Consider the following 19816-nt stretch of genomic DNA (forward strand, 5'->3'; position numbering starts at 1 on the left):
ATTTCTTTATTGTGTGGGCAGGTGTGGAAAAAAAATCACAACTTTTCATAGTAATGCTAGAAAATGTCAATGGCTTTAACAATCCATCTACCTAGCAATGTGGAAATTTGCCCAGGAATGTCCTCTTGATAAAAAGCAGGACAAATCCAATCTGGTCAATTACTACGCCATTAGTCTAGAAGCAAAGTGATGAAAGAGATTGACAATAGTGCTACCATGCAGCTCTTCGTCAATAATAACCTGCTCACTGATGTTCAGTTTTGGTTTTACCTGGACATTCAGCTTCTGATGTCATGGCTGCCTTGGATGAAAATGGAAAAAGAAGTAATCTCCAGAGGGCAAGTGAGACCGATTACCTTTAACATCCAGGCAGCATTTGACCAAGTATAGCATTAAGGAGCCCAATCAAAAGTGAGTCAATGGGAATTGGAGGGGCAAACTCTCCACTGACTGGAGTCATATTTAACACAAAGATAATTGTGGTAAGTTCTTTTCTTTTGACTGGACAGACAGTTTAGATATTTCAATAAACCTACTCGGACAGGCCATTTGGGGCAGGTGGGATTTGAACCCAGGCCTTCATGCTCTGAGATAGGGGCCTATCACTACCCCACAAGAACCCCAGGAATTAAAGTTGGTCATAGCTAACAACATTAGTCGCTATAGTGACTGAACCTGGAACCTTGGCTTTATTAGCTATTTGCTCTAAGCACATGAGTTAACTGTCCATCAACATAATTGTGGCAGTATCCTAGGCCTCACTATCTTCAGCTGCTTCATCAGTGACCTTCCTTCTGTTGTAAGGTCAGAAGTGGGGATTTTCACTGATATTCGTATAGCACCATTACCAACTCTTCAGATACTGAATCAGTCAGTGTCTAAATGCAGCAAGATCTGAATAACATTCAGACTTGGGTTGAAAAGTGGCAAGTAACATTTGTGTCACCCAAGTTCCGAGAGATGGCCATATCCTACAAGGGAGAATTTGACCATCTCTCCTTGACATTCAATGACATTACCCACTGTTAACATCCTAGTTGTTACCACTAACCAGAAATTTATCTGAATCAGCCATAAAAGAGATGACACTAAAATTGGAGGTGTAGTGGACAGCGAAGAAGGTTACCTCAGATTACAAAGGAATCTTGATCAGATGGGCCAATGGGCTGAGAAGTGGCAGATGAAGTTTAATTCAGATAAATGCGAGGTGCTGCATTTTGGGAAAGCAAATCTTAGCAGGACTTATACACTTAATGGTAAGGTCCTAGGGAGTATTGCTGAACAAAGAGACCTAGGAGTGCAGGTTCATAGCTCCTTCAAAGTGGAGTCACAAGTAGATAAGATAGTGAAGAATGCATTTGGTATGCTTTCCTTTATTGGTCAGAGTATTGAGTACAGGAGTTGGGAGGTCATGTTGCAGCTGTACAGGACATTGGTTAGGCCACTGTTGGAATATTGCATGCAATTCTGGTCTCCTTCCTATCGGAAAGATGTTGTGAAACTTGAAATGGTTCAGAAAAGATTTACAAGGATGTCGCCAGGGTTGGAAGATTTGAGCTATAGCGAGAGGTTGAATAGGCTGGGGCTGTTTTCTCTGGATCATCGAAGCTGAAGGGTGACCTTATAGAGGTTTATAAAATCATGAAGGGCATGGGATAGGATAAATAGACAAAGTCTTTTCCCTGGGCCTGGGGAGTCCAGAACTAGGGGACATAGATTTAGTGTGAGAGGGGAAAGATATAAAAGAGACCTAAGGAGCAACTTTTTCACACAGAGGGTGGGATGTTTTGGAATGAGCTGCCAGAGGAGGTGGTGGAGGCTGGTACAATTGCAATATTTAAAAGGCATCTGGATGGGCATATGAATAGGAAGTATTTGGAGGGATATGGGCCGGATGCTGACAGGTGAGACTAGATTCGGTTGGGATATCTGGTCAGCATGGACAAGTTGGACTGAAGGGTCTATTTTCGTGCTGTACATCTCTATGACTCTAAGTAGTGTCACTATGACAGCAGGTCAGAGGCTAGGAATGCTGCAAGAGTAACTCCCTTTCTGACTTCTCAAAGTCTACCCACTATCTACAAGTCAAGTCAGATATATGGTGAAAGACTCTCCACCTGCCTGAATCAGTGTAGCTCCAAGAAAACTTGGAAAAACTCAACTCCATCTAGACTAAAGCAGTCCGCTAATTGACACCTGTTTAGATCCTAATTGTTGGCACTACCAGATAAGTTAGGTCCCAGAATAAAACATGGCTCATTAGACTTTTAGTTAACGCTGCAGTTAGTCGGAGGTATGAGGGTGCAGATTTTCTTGAACAAAGTTTGTTACCCATAAGAAGAATCATAAAAAAAAACAAGTTATCTGAATATAAATGAAACTCAAAAATGATCTCAAAATAATATGTTCACCTGATTCCTATGCATACCAGATATAAAAGTCCAGAGAGATTGTGCTCTCAACATTTCTTTATAGATCTAGTCAATCGACCCTCGCTAGTTCTTTCCTATGGACACAGTTTGATGAGTTCTTTCTAAATCTGTCAACATGAATTTTCTACAAATCTGAGAGAGTGTAAATGTTCTGAGTGCTATCAGCCTGCAGATTTCTAACCAAGCTCTCCTGGCTTGAAAGTTTCACTAATTAAAATCCTTCTGCTGAGACACCTTTTTTTCTCAACTGCTTCGTGGTGAGAAACTCGATTTGCTTCTGAAATGAATTAGAAAAGCTTGCCTCTAAACTAAGGAAAGCAAAATTTGCTGATTCTAGATTCTGGTTTCTCTTTCACTGAAAACAAAGCTAATGACATTATATGAATGAATGATCTGTTGCAAGCACCATTTTTCTATTAACATCACAGAGGTTTGCAGTCACTCGTTCACTTACAAACATTCTAATAGGGCACTGTTCCAGCAGGACTCGTCCCTTATTTTTATTTCAAAAGAACCTTTCACAAAAGCAACCAACATCATATGCTACCATTTTGAAAGCTAAACTCCAAAAATGATCTCAACATACATATAATTTGTACACCTTTAATCACATATCCTATTACACACCTTCATCATTCAGTCCTTTCACTTTAAATGCACTGTGGCAGAAGTCTATAATTTCCACATGATTGTAAAACACCAAAGCTAGTGGTATAATAGCCAGTGAGAGGATTATCTAAGATTACAAAGGGATCTTAATCAATTGGGCCAATGGGCCAAGGAGTGGCAGAAAGTTAAATGCAAGGTATGGCATTTTGGCAAGATGAACAAGGGCAGGACTTAAACAGTTAATGACTGGATCCTGAAGAGTGCTGTAGAACAAAGAGACCTAGGGATTCAGGTACATAGTTCATTGAAAGTTGCCTCACAGCAAGACAGAATGGTAAAGAAGGCATTTGGCATATTTGCCTTCATTGCTCAGACCACTGAGTACAGAAGTTCGGATGTTATGTTACGGTTGTACAGGATGTTGGTGAGGCTGCTTTTGGAATACTGTTGCAGTTCTGGGTCACCCTGCTATAGGAAGGATATGATTAAATTGGAGAAGATGCAGAAAAGATTAACAAGGATGGAGGGGAGTTGCTGGATAAGCTGGTACTTTTTTCATAAGAGATTGAGGGGTGACCTTAGAGGTTTATAAAATCATCAGTGGCATAGATAAGGTGAATTGCAAAGATCCTTTCCCAAGGGTTCTGGAGTTCAACATTTAAAAGATATTTGCACAGGTATATGAATAGGAAAGGTTTAGAGGGATATGGGCCAAATGCAGGCAATGGAACTAGTTTAGATTGGGAAACTTGGTCAGCACCGATGAGTTGGGCCAAATGGTCTGTTTCTGCGTTATATGACTTGATAACTCTAAGCCTCTTTCAACAGGACCTTCCAAACCCATGATGTCTCCAACCAAGGAGGACAAGGGTAGCAGATATATGACACCACTACCTTCTGTAATGTCTCCTCCAAGCCACTCACCATTCCTTTTGTGTCACTGGGTCAAAATCCTGGAACACCCTTTCTAACAGCATTGCAGGTATACCTACACGAAATGAACTACAGTGGTTCAAGAATGCAGCTGACCACTACCTTTTCAAGGCCAATTAGGGGTGAGCCCAGCCAGTGGCATGCACATCCTGTGAATAAAATGAATGGGAACACCAACAATTCTCCTCTAAACTGCACAATATCCTGACTTGGAACTAGTCATTGGGTCAAAATATTGCAAATACCACACCCATGTCCAATCCTGTTATTGTTATTCCTAAATAGTTATGTTCCTAGGTGGGAAGGAACAAAGTATTCTTCCTTCTTAATTCAACTCCTCCCTTGGTTGGTCATAGAAAGGATCCTTTTCCTCATAGATACCTTTCTCCAGTCTAAATGTGTTTATATTCTAAAAGAAGCCAAATTAACCAGCTTTCTTGACTTAAAGAAAGGGTGAATTTATTAGTTATTAAACATGAGGAAAGATAACATAACACTACACAGACACAAATTAGAGATCTGAATTGAGTAAAAAGATACGTTGAAAAGATATATGAATAAATCTATTGGTTTTCTGAAAAGTAGGTAGCAGAACATTGCAGCCAGGAAGGTGAATGATTCTGGTAGCTATGTCATTGGTTACAAGGCAATGTATTTTGAGATTCTTAGCTTTACAAATTTGCCCTTAGGTTTTTGTCCTGTTTCCATTTTGACACCAACTTCACTGGCTAGCCTGGCTTATAGCACTCTTCTTTTAAAAAAAACAAAAGAACTAGGAATGCTATCAATCAGAAACAAAACCAGAAGTTGCTGGAAAAGCTCAGCAGGTCTGGTAGCATCTGTGAAGAGAAATTGAAGTTTATTTCAGATCAAGTGATCCTTCTTGAGTTCTGAGGAAGGGTCACTAGATCCAAAATGATAAATCTGATTTCTCCCCATTTTTTTTTAAAACATGCAATGGGGGGTATCTAACAGCTCTCCTTAAATTGTGACTTCACAGCACACTATCCTACACTTGAACATCAGCTTACTGACATATAGAGGAAAGGGGTTGCAGCTGATCTTTAATTCCCTTTTCGTATATTCCGCAAAGGGTAAAGCTCAAACCATGTCTGCAATTAAGCTTAAAATCCAAAGGAGATGGTTCCTGCTAAAAGGCTTAGTCAGTCTTTTATTATCTCTGCAGCCACAGGAGATCACCGTTCAGCATGTTTTGAAATGTTCCTCTTCCTCTAAAGGGTTGCCATTTGAATTTCCACTGGCACCTTTTCAAATGTGACATCACATAGTTCCTCTCAGGAAAGGAACGGAATTTACTACTATAGTGAGCTTTTAATTGTATGTCCTCTTTTTAAACAAATGTTGTAATTAAAGTTCAATGTATCCAGATGTAATCAAGGGTTGTGATCAGTTGTCATGACAAAATGGAATTCAGCGATTCAAAACAGCAGCTCATTAACACCTTAAGGGCAAATAGGGATAGGCAATAAACTCTGGCTTAGCCGGCGACATTCATATCCGAGGATGAAGTAATAAAAGTCTGACTACTAATTGAAGGTTTTGCTAGGAAACATGTCTGCTGTGTCATGGTGGTTGATTTACCAGAGAAAGCAAAGCGCATTTTCCCTACTTGAAACCAGGTTACAAGAAACCTCAAGTACTTGCAATGTGAAGGATGACTGACTACTCTATCTGGTTTCCTCTGGTCTATTAAGGGATTTGAATCTACAAAGCATGCAATTCTGGCATTTATTGTCTCAGGGTAAAAACTGAAATAAAACTACCTTGTTTCTGCTTTTTCTAAAGCAAGGGGGGGAATTTATTTTGCATTTCTGTCATAGAAATACTATTCTACTAAACTTCTGCCAAGATTGCACGAACAGTGCATTACATATCCTCGTGAATTCATTACTGACAGCAAAAGAAAGATGAAAATCATTTGTGCTATTCATAGCTGCCACTATCCCATGTGATAAACTCAGCAGCACTTCATTAAGGGCAATGCTTACAGAGAGACAAATAAGAGATCTTGCAAACCCAAAATGATATATTTTATGCTATTATGAATGAGAAACTTAATGTAGCAATACAATGCTATAAATTCCTACCATGTTATGACTGGTGAAAGTATTCTGTGTAATAAATGAATTCCAATTCTGAAGAAATGTTTCTCATTCCACAGATGCTGCCAGCCCTGCTAAGATTCTCTAGCACTTCACAGTTTTATTTCAGATTTCCAGCAACATCAGGATTTTACTTATAAATTAACTCGATTGTTTTTCTCACTTAAAATTAGTCAATTAAAAAATGTTTTTAATGTCTACGATTGCCATCTCACTCAACAGGCATTGTGGAATCTCACATCTAATTGTCAAGAATTTTATTTTTCTTCGCCATCTATTTATCAAGGCAAATAACCATTAAGAGTTTGAATCCATCGTGGTAACACTTTTGCCTCTGAATCAGAAGTTAGTGATCCAAAGTGTAATATGATTTGGATCATATAACCCGGGTTAACATTTCTGTTTAGCACTAAAGGAATGCTGCAGTATCAGAGATGCTATCTTTCAGGTGAGATGTTACAACAAATCTGAAATTGCTGTTCAGATGGGTATGAAAAACCACAATCACACAGTGCTTACAACGCTTAACGTTACTACAGCACGATAGATAATTTTAAGCTAATAAGCCTTACACATTGAGAAATGAATCATTTGTCACACTAATACCTTAAAGCCAAATCAAACAACAAATCTTCAGACCATGATTTAGCTACATTATGAATCCATATTCTCTCGTATATAATGATCTGTAGGTTGAGTATTTGGGAATTGCAGTATATACTCTTGAAACTGACAAATTAAAACAGGCTGGCAATTTCAGACCAATATGTTGTAGAGGGAAATCAGAACAAGAACAGCCGAAGGTGAAAATAGGACACGCTTTTAACATCAGGGCAGATTTAATCCAATTCTACAAATCATTTCAGTCACATTGACTTGAATTTGTCTGTCTAATAGTCCACTGAGGGTACAGTTATCCGTCAGAAACTTCGACAGAACAGCCGGTTAAGCAACAATTTCGACAAGTCTCCATCTGCACTGATGCCTGAACTTTCAGCCAACAATTATGGCCTTTCCAAGTGAGTTAAAGGTAATCAGGCCCTCACATACTAGGTACAACTGTCAACTCTGAAATTAGTTTTTAACTACCAAGCCCATCCTCAGAAACATTCTAAACACACACATATTTGACAGCACCTTCTTCTTGTCCTGAATGGAGATGATAGAGAGCCTGGTACCTGAGAAAGTTTATTAAAGTGGTGACTGTAAAAATCTCCCACTATTTCCCACCAACAGCCTGAAGCTCCCCTGCTTCCCTCCTGCAGCGCCACAAGTGGCCGGTCCCAGAGTTGCACCAGTGCTCAAGGCAAGTTCCGGACTGGCATTTCTAGATTTCAGAGGTTACAGTATAATGATATTTAACATTGAAATTATCCAAGGTATTTATTCCTTGGCTTTTATGGCTTAATAGTTTCATGAAAAGTGCTCACGCGATGGCTGAATTTTTATTTCAGGGTTGGGGAGCTGGAAATAGATTCATCTTCAGGGTCCTAGCCCCATGTCAAGTCTGTGTAAGTCACCATTTGAAAAGAACAGAGTTAAAAGTGAGGTCTGCAGATGCTGGAGATCAGAGCTGAAAATGTGTTGCTGGTTAAAGCGCAGCAGGTCAGGCAGCATCCAAGGAACAGGAAATTCGACATTTCAGGCAAAAGCCCTTCGTCAGGAATGAGGAAAGTGTGTCCCTCCATCGTGAAGATAAGGCGTTGGGGACCGGGGAAGCGAAAATCATGGAGGAGGTGGGGGGTGTGGGTGATGTCCCGAACGTAGGTGGGGAGTTCTTGGACTAATGGGGACAGAACCGTGTTGAGGACCTCCATCCCCCATCACGAAGGACTCAAAGCCCTCCGCTTCTTCCTTTCCCGCCGCACCAACCAGTACCCTTCCACTGACACCCTCCTTCGACTGACTGAACTGGTCTTCACCCTGAACAACTTCTCTTTCCAATCCTCCCACTTCCTCCAAACTAAAGGAGTTGCCATGGGCACCCGCATGGGCCCCAGCTATGCCTGTCTCTTCGTAGGATATGTGGAACAGTCCATCTTCCGCAACTACACTGGCACCACCCCCCATCTTTTCCTCCGCTACATCGATGACTGTATCGGCGCTGCCTCGTGCTCCCACGAGGAGGTTGAACAGTTCATCAACTTTACCAACACCTTCCATCCCGACCTCAAATTCACCTGGACTGTCTCAGACTCCTCCCTCCCCTTCCTAGACCTTTCCATTTCTATCTCGGGTGACCGAATCAACACAGACATCTACTATAAACCGACTGACTCTCACAGCTACCTGGACTACACCTCCTCCCACCCTGCCCCCTGTAAAAACGCCATCCCATATTCCCAATTCCTTCGTCTCCGCAGCATCTGCTCCCAGGAGGACCAGTTCCAGTTGGCCTCCTTCTTCAAAGACCGCAGATTACCCCCAGATGTGATCAACGATGCCCTCCACCGCATCTCCTCCACTTCCCGCTCCTCCGCCCTTGAGCCCCGCCCCCCCCAACCGCCACCAGTACAGAACCCCACTGGTTCTCACCTACCACCCCACCAACCTCCGTATACAGCGTATCATCCGCCGTCATTTCCGCCACCTCCAAACGGACCGCACCACCAGGGATATATTTCCCTCCCCTCCCCTATCAGCGTTCCGCAAAGACCACTTCCTTCGTGACTCCCTCGTCAGGTCCACACCCCCCACCAACCCAACCTCCACTCCCGGCACCTTCCCCTGCAACCGCAGGAAATGCAAAACTTGCGCCCACACCTCCTCCCTTACCTCTCTCCAAGACCCCAAGGGATCCTTCCATATCCACCACAAATTCACCTGCACCTCCACACACATCATCTATTGCATCCACTGCACCCAATGTGGCCTCCTCTATATTGGGGAGACGGGCCGCCTACTTGCGGAACGCTTCAGGGAACACCTCAGGGACGCCCGGACCAACCAACCCAACCACCCCGTGGGTCAACACTTTAACTCTCCCTCCCACTCCACCAAGGACATGCAGGTCCTTGGACTCCTCCATCGCCAGAACATAACAACACGATGGTTGGAGGAGGAGCGCCTCATCTTCCGCCTGGGAACCCTCCAACCACAAGGTATGAATTCAGATTTCTCCAGTTTCCTCATTTCCCCTCCCCCCACCTTGTCTCAGTCGGTTCCCTCAACTCAGCACAGCCCTCCTAACCTGCAATCCTCTTCCTGACCTCTCCGCCCCCACCCCACTCCGGCCTATCACCCTCACCTTGACCTCCTTCCACCTATCCCACCTCCATTGCCCCTCCCCCTAGTCCCTCCTCCCTACCTTTTATCTTAGCCTGCTTGGCTACTCTCTCTCATTCCTGATGAAGGGCTTATGCTCGAAACGTCGAATTCTCTATTCCTGAGATGCTGCCTGGCCTGCTGTGCTTTGACCAGCAACACATTTGCAGCTATGATCTCCAGCATCTGCAGACCTCATTTTTTACTTAATGGTAAACATTGACTTCAGTAAAGCCTTTGATAGGTTTTCACATATTAGGCTGTTAGAAAAAGTGCATAGCCATGGGATTGAGGATGATTTAGCAGTTTGGATTAGAAACTGGCTTTCTGAAAGAAGGCAGTGAGTGGTGGATGATGGAAAATATTCAGCCTGGAGTCCGGTTACTAGTGGTGTGCCACAAATATCCCACTGCTTTTTGTCATTTTTATAAATGACTTAGACGCAGGCACAGGTGGATAGGTTAGTAAGTTTGCAGATGATACTAAAGTCGGTGGAGTAGTGGACAGTGTGGAAGAATGTGACAGGTTGCAAAAGGACTTGGATAAACTGCTGAATTGGGCTGAGAGGTGGCAAATGAAGTTCAATGCAGCTAAATGAGAGGTGATTCACTTTGGGAAGAATAACAGGAAGGCAGAGTACTGAGTTAATGGAAAAATTCTTAATAGTGTGGATGTGTAGCGAGATCTTGGAGACCATGTACATAGATCACTGAAGTTGCCACACCAGGTTGATCGTGCTGTTAAGAAGGCATATGGTTTTCTTTGGTAGACGGATTGATTTCCGGAGCCGCAATGTCATGCTGCAACTATACAAAATGCTAATGCGGCCACACTTGGAATATTGTTACAGTTCTGGTCGCCCCATTACAGGAAGAATGTGGAAGCATTGGAAAAGGTGGAGAGGAGATTTACCAGGATGTTGCCTGGTCTGGGTGTGGGGGGGGGAGGTCTTATGAGGAAAGGCTGAGACACCTTGGTCTGTTCTCATTGGAAAGAAGAAGACTAAGAGGGGTTTCAATAGAGGCATACAAGATGATCAGAGGATTGAATAGGGTAGACAGTGAAAGTTTTTTCCCTAGGATGATGACGTCAGTTTGTACGAAGGGACGTATCTACAAATTGAGGGGTGATAGATTTAAGACAGATGTCAGAGTCAGGTTCTTTACTCAGAGAGTGGTAAGAGCGTGGAGTGCCCTGCCTGCCAATGTAGTTAACTTGGCCACATTAGGGAGATTTAAACAATCCTTGGAAAAGCACATGGATGATAATGGGATCGTGTAGAGGGACTAGCTTGGAATAGTTCACAGGTCGGCGCAACATTGAGGGCCAAAGGGCCTGTTCTGCGCTGTATTGTTCTGTGTTCTATGTTCTATATAGCCTATTAAAGAGGATATGGATTAAATAACGAATCTTATCAGATCGAGTGGATTGTTTGGAAAGACAGATAGAAGCGATGAGGAATTTGTAACAGCAACAGTATATGATGGATGACAGTTATAGGAAGGGGGGAAGTCTCAGATACAGTCACATAGACGGGTTAACTCCAGGAAGGGTAAGAGAGGTAGACAGCTAGTGCAAGAGTCTTTTGTGGATATACCCAATTCAAACAGGTATGCTGTTTTGGAAAATGTAGGGGGTGATGGATTCTCAGGGGAACGTAGCACGAACAGCCAAGTTTCTGGTATTGAGACTGGCTCTAATGCAACGAGAGGTACATCGGCTTTCAAGAGATCAATTGTGTTAGGGGATTCTGTAGTCAGAGGTACAGACAGACGTTTCTGTGGCCAACAGAGAAAAAGCAGAATGGTGTGTGTTTCCCTGGTGCCAGGATCAAGGATGTCTCAGAGAGGGTGCAGAATGTTCTCACGGGGGAGAGGGTCCAGCAGGAGGTCATTGTCCACATTGGAACCAACGAAATTGGAAGGGAAAGGATTGAGATTCTGAAGGGAGATTACAGAGAGTTAGGCAGAAATTTAAAAAGAGGTCCTCAAGGGTAATAATATCTGGATTACTCCCAGTGCTATGAGCTAGTGAGGGCAGGAATAGGAGGATAGAGCAGATGAATGCATGGCTGAGGAACTTGTGTATGGGAGAAGGATTCACATTTTTAGATCATTGGAATCTCTTTTGGTTTAGAAGTGACCTGTACAAGAAGGATGGATTGCACCTAAATTGGAAGGGGACTAATATACTGGCAGGGAAATTTGCTAGAACTGCTCGGGAGGATTTAAACTAGTAAGGTGGTGGGGGGGAAGGGGGGACCCAGGGAGGAAAGAAATCGATCTGAGATGAGTACAGCTGAGAACAGAAGTGAGTCAAACAGTCAGGGCAGGCAGGGCCAAGGTAGGACTAATAAATTAAACTGCATTTATTTCAATGCAAAGTGCCTAACAGGGAAGGCAGATGAACTCAGGGTATGGTTGAAAATGTGTTGCTAGTTAAAGCACAGCAGGTCAGGCAGCATCCAAGGAACAGGAAATTCGACGTTTCGGGCATAAGCCCTTCATCAGGAATGAGGAGAGTGTGCCAAGCAGGCTAAGACAAAAGGTAGGAAGGAGGGACTTGGGGGAGGGGCGATGGAGATGTGATAGGTGGAAGGAGGTCAAGGTGAGGGTGATAGGCTGGAGTGGGGTGGGGGCGGAGAGGTCAGGAAGAAGATTGCAGGTTAGGAGGGTGGTGCTGAGTTGAGGGGACCGACTGAGACAAGGTGGGAGGAGGGGAAATGAGGAAACTGGAGAATGACCTGGGAGGTGCAGTGAGAGAGAGACTCACTGAAATCCTTGTAGAGGATCTCCAGCATCTGCAGACCTCATTTTTTTACCTGAACTCAGGGTATGGTTAGCAACATGGGACTGGGATATCATGGCAATTACGGTAACATGGCTCAGTGATGGGCAGGACTGGCAGCTTAATGTTCCAGGATACAAATGCTATGGCTGTACAAGATATTAGTTAGTTCACTGTTGGAATATTGCGTGCAATTCTGGTCTCCTTCATATCGGAAAGATGTTGTGAAACTTGAAAGGGTTCAGGAAAGATTTACAAGGAATTTGCCAGGGTTGGTGGATCTGAGCTACAGGGAGAGGCTGAACAGGCTGGAGCTGTTTTCTCTGGAGCATCGGAGGCTGAGGGGTGACCTTATAGAGGTTTACAAAATTATGAGGGGCACGGATAGGATAAATAGACAAAGTCTTTTCCCTGGGGTCGGGGAGTCCAGAACTAGAGGGCATAGGTTTAGGGTGAGAGGGGAAAGATATAAAAGAGACCTCAGGGGCAACCTTTTCAAGCAGAGGGTGGTACGTGTAAGGAATGAGCTGCCAGGGGAAGTGGTGGAGACTGGTACAATTGCAACATTTAAGAGGTATTTGGATGGGTATATGAATAGGAAGAGTTTGGAGGGATATGGGCCGAATGTTGGCAGGTGGGACTAGATTGGGTTGGGATATCGGGTCAGCATGGACAAGTTGGACCGAAGGGTCTGTTTCCATGCTGTACATCTCTATGACTATGACTATGACTCTAAGTATGGCTTCAAAACACTTTTTTCTAGACGGGCAAGTTAAGTGCAGCACCCCACTCATATGATAGATTTCAACTCCACAGTCATAAGTATATGTAACCTGAGGGGCATAGTCCTCCAAAACATTCAAATATGTGTGATAAGAACAGAAAAGTGCCGAGGAAACGCAACAAGTCTGACAGCATTCGTGAAGAGAGAAATAAAGTTAACTCTTTGAGTCAATATTACTTTTCTTCAAAGCTTTTCATGAGATGTTGTTTCAGTACACACCACACCCCCTCAAAACATTTCAAGAAAGTAACCCAGACACTAACTTTGCTAACTGTTTTAAGCAGGTGTAACAAGGATATTTCAGGAGGGATGCAGCTGGCCACATCACTTGATTTTAAACAAAACAGAATTTATTTACCAGATTACCAAATGAAACCTAAATGAAAGGTCACAGAATATAGAATAACAAACTATCTGAAAACTCAACAGACTATTCCCACATAATGATGCTGTTCCAAATATTCGCAATGATCCCCTTAAACAAAAAGTAAAAATCAAACACAGGGTATTACAGGAGAGAAGTCAGGGAGAGAGGACTAGCCTGGATCTGCTTCTTTGGGTCCAGCATCTTCTTTCCACTCTACTGCTAAAAACCAAACCAAATCAAAGACAAGTTGAGCTGGGAGAACTGGCCCTTTCATTGTACAAGTGTTTTGTTTTCAAGAACTTGAAAGCCTGCTGCATGAAGCAGTATCTATTAGCTATGATCAAACTGGCCCTAGAACACTTCAACTTAGACTTTTCAGCATCTGTCTTTTATGACTTCTCTGAACAAAAGAAGGACAACATAACATTGTTAAAGGAACAGTTTTGTCACAATTTGCACCACCATGTCTCAGAATTTGAACAAATGTTTATCCAAGGAGAAAAAGGTCCACATCTAAGAGAGTCAAATGAAGCATCAAGGTCAATGTTGCAGCGCCCTGTTTGCCAAACACTGGTCAATGCAACAAAGTAGCATTCAATCATTGATGGTGAACAATATATGAAATAAATGTTAGTTGTCCACTTTAACATTCAAAAGTCACGTAAAAGGCAGAGATGGGTGAAAAGGACATCCCTCATGGGGGATCCTGCATCATCAGATGCCCCCCTTGGCACTTCTGATGGAGAAACTACCAATGCTTAAAGATCCTGTGGTAGTAGCTCCCTGTACATTGTTGCAAGTGGGCAACCTGATGAGGCACCTATCCCAACACCTAGGATGACTGCCATAGGCATCACCATCTCAAATGCACTCATGACTTGTCTTCAGTCATACAGGTAACTCCTTATACATACAGCCTTTGCAAGGTAATCTTATAATTTGCTCATTATGGGATCATTTTATACTTTTTATATGTTTAAACAAATCAATTTATTTCAAATAACAGAATCATAATAGCAGCCATGATGAGCATGACTGATAAATTAAAGGTAAATTAATTATGAGATAGGGAACAGGTGCATGTGTATGTGTTAGTTCTCATAGTGTGACCATTTGAGACTGTTCTTCCATTATAGGGAGCAGTGAAACCTTCATGACTCATCTTGTGGTGGATTCACATTCTTTTTCATGAAAATATGAGGTTATGATCTACAATTCTCCAGAATGAAGAGCTTTTAAGAAAAAATGTGTTTGGACATCTTTCCATCCTGATAGGTGTCTTGAAGCTTGAACTGGATCTCTACATAACATAATGATTGGACAAAGTTAAAAATCACACAGCACCAGGTTATAGTCCAACAGGTTTATTTGGATGCACTAGCTTTTGGAGTGCTGCTCCTTCATCAGGTGATTGAAGGAGCGGCACTCCGAAAGCTAGCGCTTCCAAATAAACCTGTTGGACTATAACTTGGTGTTGTGTGATTTTTAACTTTGTTCACCTCAGTCCAACACCAGAACCTCCAAGTAATAATGATTGTAGTAACATTTGAGACAACATATGGGAGGTTGTTCCCCAGTTGAGAGAAAGTGAAGACTGCAGATGCTGAGAGCAATTGAAAAATGTGGCACTGGAAAAGCACAGCAGTTCATGCAGCATCGGAGGAGCGGCAGAATTGACATTTTGGTGTTCCCTTATTGGTCAAAGTAGTGAACTGCATCTTGAGCATTTCAATGACTTACTCAATTGTAGTCTTTAAGTGGAGATATCAGTAGTTGCAATGCTTCTGTGCCTTGATCATAGGATTGTGTGTGGGCGTGAAGAGTGGAGTGTAGTGAGCCTCCAACAGAAGGTGGTGTTGGTAGGGGAGTGCACCGGCGTTCCTCTGAGCCCTTCCTGAAGAAAGCAATGACTTTGGCCTGCCGACGGGGGGGTGGGGAGGGGAGTGGTGAGTCTGGAAAACAAAGGCTTTGGGCTAGATGCAAAGAAAGAAGGTACAGAAAGTATGGTCACATGTGTAGGAAGCCTATGGCTAGAGAACCAGGAAGAGGATTAGAACAAGCATGCAGTTGCTGAATACCAAGCCAGATTGACTGGCATCACCCCTAAGCTGCAGAAGTCACAGACAGCAGGTCAGCAGCTAGGAGTTGAAGCAGAGTCTGAACTTGTTGGTCAGCATTGAAGAGCCAGGGCCATGGATATCACAGATCATAATCACTGAGAGTGACAAGAAAGCTGAGAGGTGGTTCTGAAGTGAGCCAACAGCTGCAGGTGACTTTCTGGGCGAAATTAGTTCAAGAAGCTGTGAGAAAGGTTCATTTTTCTGTTTAAGAGGTAAAGGAAGCAGTGTTACATGGTCGTGAGAAAAGTTAATCTTAGAAATTCTTCCAACTCAACCAGGCTACTCAGGGATCAGGAATTAAACTCTAAAACCATAATTTGATTGATCTGTAGTATCCAGGGAATATTCATGAGAAATAGTTCATCATCTAATCTACATTTTTCCATTAACATTTATAAAAATAATTCTAGACAGTGGAATAAAGAATTCCTCTTTTATAATCTTTAAACTTGTGTTTAAATCACCTGTCACAGATTCCCTTCAATTCCCTTTGTCCCTCACGTCCATCCATATAGTCTATCAAGGGGCATGTAAAGATACAACACCTGCAATTTTCTCAAGAGGACAGAATCATGGCAGCTGCTGAATGCCATACATAGATCTGGAGGAGACACTTCTGGCTAAACATCGATAGAGTGGAATTCCTTCCTATCACTGAATGCCCTGGCTACTTTATCTGTGGGCCTGATGGCCACATGGATTCAATTGACAGCAAGTACAAGGGTAGAAATAATGGACTCTGTACTGTTTCTGGTCCCAGCTCTTCCCCCAACCCAAGAACAACTGCTCCACTATGACCTAAATCCTAAAAACTTGAGGACAGTAGCCCCCCTAGTGCTGAATGCCCTGGATATTGGGCCCTGATGTCCTGGGCCTGCTTGACAGTTCTTTCCACTTGAGAAAGTACTGTGATGAAGGTAAATCCTAGTGATTGCTGTGCCTATGTAGTGCCGTTGGTGATTAACTCAATGTGACCTGGTGCCCCATCCACAAGGTATCCATTACTTTGTCTGTGGTGGTCATCCGAATGAGACATGCAGTGTGGTCAGCTTCTGCCCAAAGGAATGAACCAGAGGCAATGTATTACTGGCAGGACATGCTTATAATATTAGGGATAGTGTTATTGTCACTAGGCTATTAATTCAGAGACCCAGATAATGTTCTAGGGACCTGGGTTCAAGTCCCACCACCTCAAATGGTAGAATTTGAATTCATAAAATGTCTGGAATTAAGAGTCTAATAATTGTCAATTGTTGTCATCTAGTTCAATAATGTCCTTAAAGGCAAGGAAATGTGCCAAACCTTGCCCGGTCTACCTATCTATTTACTATCCTCTGCACAATGGGCACTGAATGCTGGTCTAGCCAGTGCTACACACATCCTTTGAATGAATTTAAAAAGTGATGACTCTCCATCACTACATCCAGTTCTGCTACCATTTACCTTGATACCCTTCTAGATTCAGAGTGCAAACTTGTAGTTGTTATAACCTATGTAGAAGATATTGCCTTTGTTCTGTCCCACCAGTTTGCCAATCACCTCAGCAAACTTCAGTGCCACTGACCTGTACTTACTGTATGAACTCCTTTTCATTGCTTTCCATCTTAAATCTAAGCAGCTCAGCCACATCTTCACATTTGGCTGAACAATTAGTTTCATGTTCCTTAGATTTGCAGTTTGGTTGAGATTCTGTAGTTCTGACCATGTTTGAATTCCAGCATTCAAGAGTCATATTGTTTCCCATTTGATTGGCTGCTAACTAGCTGACCTCGAGCACTTAGTATGAGAGAATACCTTTACCTGCAACACAGGTGACAAGGGGATAGTTCTTTAACTGTGTCTTTCACAGCATGCTAACACTCAAACCCAGGTTGGTACTCACAAGTCTCACTAGTACACTCGAGCCAAGTTAAAACTTGTTTTTTAATAGCTTGTCTATTCATCGAAAGTTAAAAAAAAGTCACACAAAAATGTTGGGGGCATAATCTGTCAGGAATGGCTTGCTGTTAAGCAAAAGATCGTCAAACTTTTTTTTATTTCTGTAGTTCTAAATGATCACAGTCCAGTCTGTTTGAAGTTTCTTTGGCACTTTAACTGTTATATGTCATCAGTGCCACACAAATCTTAGCCAGCCACTGATTTTATACCAGCAGTCATTTTGATTCTGTAGCAGTCCTCTTTTTAAAAAATAGGATTAAGGGCTAAAAATACCCAGAATATTTTGGGGTTCCAACTAGGCATTGTAACACTTCCAGTCCTTTAATTGGTCGTTGATTGCCTCAGATCCATACTTAAGCACTAAGCTGCTAAAATGCCTGCTGTAAAAATGGTGACGAGTTGGGACTATGTTACAGAGCCAGTATGCCTCATCTATATGGAAGATTCCATACTCATCCACCTCAGATCCTGAAGATCAAAATCCAGCCTAGAATTTCTAAATATATCTACTCTGCAACTTTAAACTGTACTTGTAAACTGTAAACCTCTTAATCTGATTAACCTGACAGAAGCTTTCAGATGGAAAGATGTTCTTTACAGAATCTGCTGGAAGTGAATTTTGATGCCATTAAACTTGTAAAAGGGATAGATATTTGAAAGTTTTGAAATTTGTTGAGATGCTGTTCCCTTAAAACGCTATTGTGTCACACACTGATTTACATGACAGGAAAGAGGAAATACAGTAATTGGCTCTTACCTTTCTTGTTGCTCTCTGTGTTGTTTACTGGACCACAGAAACATCGTAGGCTCGGAGCGACTACTAGTATATCTCACTGAAGAGGAGGAAATCACATTGTGCCGGAGGGACCTATTGAAGGGAAAATCCCTGAAATCCATTAGAACAGACCAGTTTAAAGACTCAAGAGTTTTGCAATCTCTCTGCAGCTAAGGGACTGTAACAGGCAATACTCTTTGCCAATTTCTCATCCTCATCTCCCTTAATGGATTATGCTTATAAAGCATAACCCATAAGTTGTTGCTTGATTATTTGATACAATATGTTTATTAGGAACCACCAGTTTGCTACCATAAAACTGCAGTTTCATTATGATTTAAAGCCCCATCCTACACAGGGTTCCTGATTGGTCTTGACCGGAGAATCCATAGCAACGTATTGAGGCACACAGGTGCTTCTATGCAACAAATTATTGCTCATGTGGAAAGTAAACTTTATGGCTTAAGCTCCCTCATGTTGATTAAGAGCTCTGGTTTACAATGAGGACCAGTGGGAAAACAGCTAAAGGGTTGGAGACAGGAAATCACTGTGTTTCTCATGAGTTTGTGGAATAAAACCAAAGCAGTTACTGTATAAATGTAATATTGTAATAGTTCATGAATCTGCTTTGTTATATTTTCCAACAGGGACAAGCTAATTAACAGATGATGTCATGTGTGGCACACTGCTTCAACTCCTTTTTGATAGCATGCAATATCACCGGATTGAATGCAATGATGTCTATATCATGAGGGACAATACAATGAATATTAAGCTGTTCATTCATCTGTGCTCTGCCTGAAGGCAGGTCCTTTGCTAATTGTCTGATGATTCTGTAATCCCAATCTGTTTTGTTGATAGGTTTTGTCATGGCAGTTTGCCATTGTCTTTTAGTCTCAGTTGCAGGGCAATAAGTCAGGTCCCAAATCTACCTCAGACAAAATGGGAATTGAACCCATGTTGTTGGTTTTATTCTGAGCCAAATACAAGCCATCTAGCCAACTGAGCTAATTGGCTCCAGTAAGCCTGGTATTTTGAAAAAGACATTACAGTGAGACACAGTGACCAAATAGAAAAATGCAGTATCCATAAAAATAGATTAGAAAATTTTAGAATTTTTACAATTCCCAATGATCAGAATAACAGGCACAAGCCTATCACATAAAAACAGATTGTATTTGTAATTTTACAGCTATAGAAAAATAAAAGTCTTTGATAGTCCACAATTATTGCACCCGCCCTTGTTCCAGCAGAAAGTTAAAGCTTTTCAGAGCACGCTGTTCCTGGCTGTTGTCAGCAATTGGAGTGCCTCATAAACTAGCCTTAGTGATTGTGGTTCACTTTGGTTTTGGAAAGCTGCTCAGTTAGGTGCCAGGTTGAGTGTCCATTCCACCTGTACAATAACTTCAGTGAGAGACCAACTAGAATTTCAGAATTGAGGTCATTGTATGCAACAGACTAATTTTCATTGCTTATCATGCTGTTGATAGGTAGGTTGACCTTTGGGAGGATATGAAATTTAACAGTAGAAATCTTTGGTGGTTAAACACAGCAAGCTATATATGGCAGGGAAATTTAATGTATATTCATAGCTGCAAGAATGGTGAATTTATGAAAAAAAAGCCACTCAAAACTTTCAAGAAAATGAAGAAAAATAAATAAATACCACCGTTACCAGTTTTCC

At 42.2% G+C, this 19816-nt stretch overlaps 1 protein-coding gene across 2 annotated transcripts in view; it reads right to left on the reverse strand.

Moving 5' to 3' along the window:
* Positions 1-19816, reverse strand: part of si:ch211-247n2.1 (calcium-activated potassium channel subunit beta-2) — a 62182-nt gene that overhangs the window by 18164 nt on the left and 24202 nt on the right. For both annotated transcript variants that reach the window (XM_060834137.1, XM_060834136.1), the window contains exon 2: positions 18115-18225. In XM_060834137.1, coding sequence (XP_060690120.1) covers positions 18115-18225 — 111 coding nt within the window. The remainder of the gene's footprint in view (positions 1-18114; positions 18226-19816) is intronic.

Source organism: Hemiscyllium ocellatum, chromosome 13 (assembly GCF_020745735.1).
Source record: "Hemiscyllium ocellatum isolate sHemOce1 chromosome 13, sHemOce1.pat.X.cur, whole genome shotgun sequence".
Taxonomy (NCBI): Eukaryota; Metazoa; Chordata; class Chondrichthyes; order Orectolobiformes; family Hemiscylliidae; genus Hemiscyllium; species Hemiscyllium ocellatum.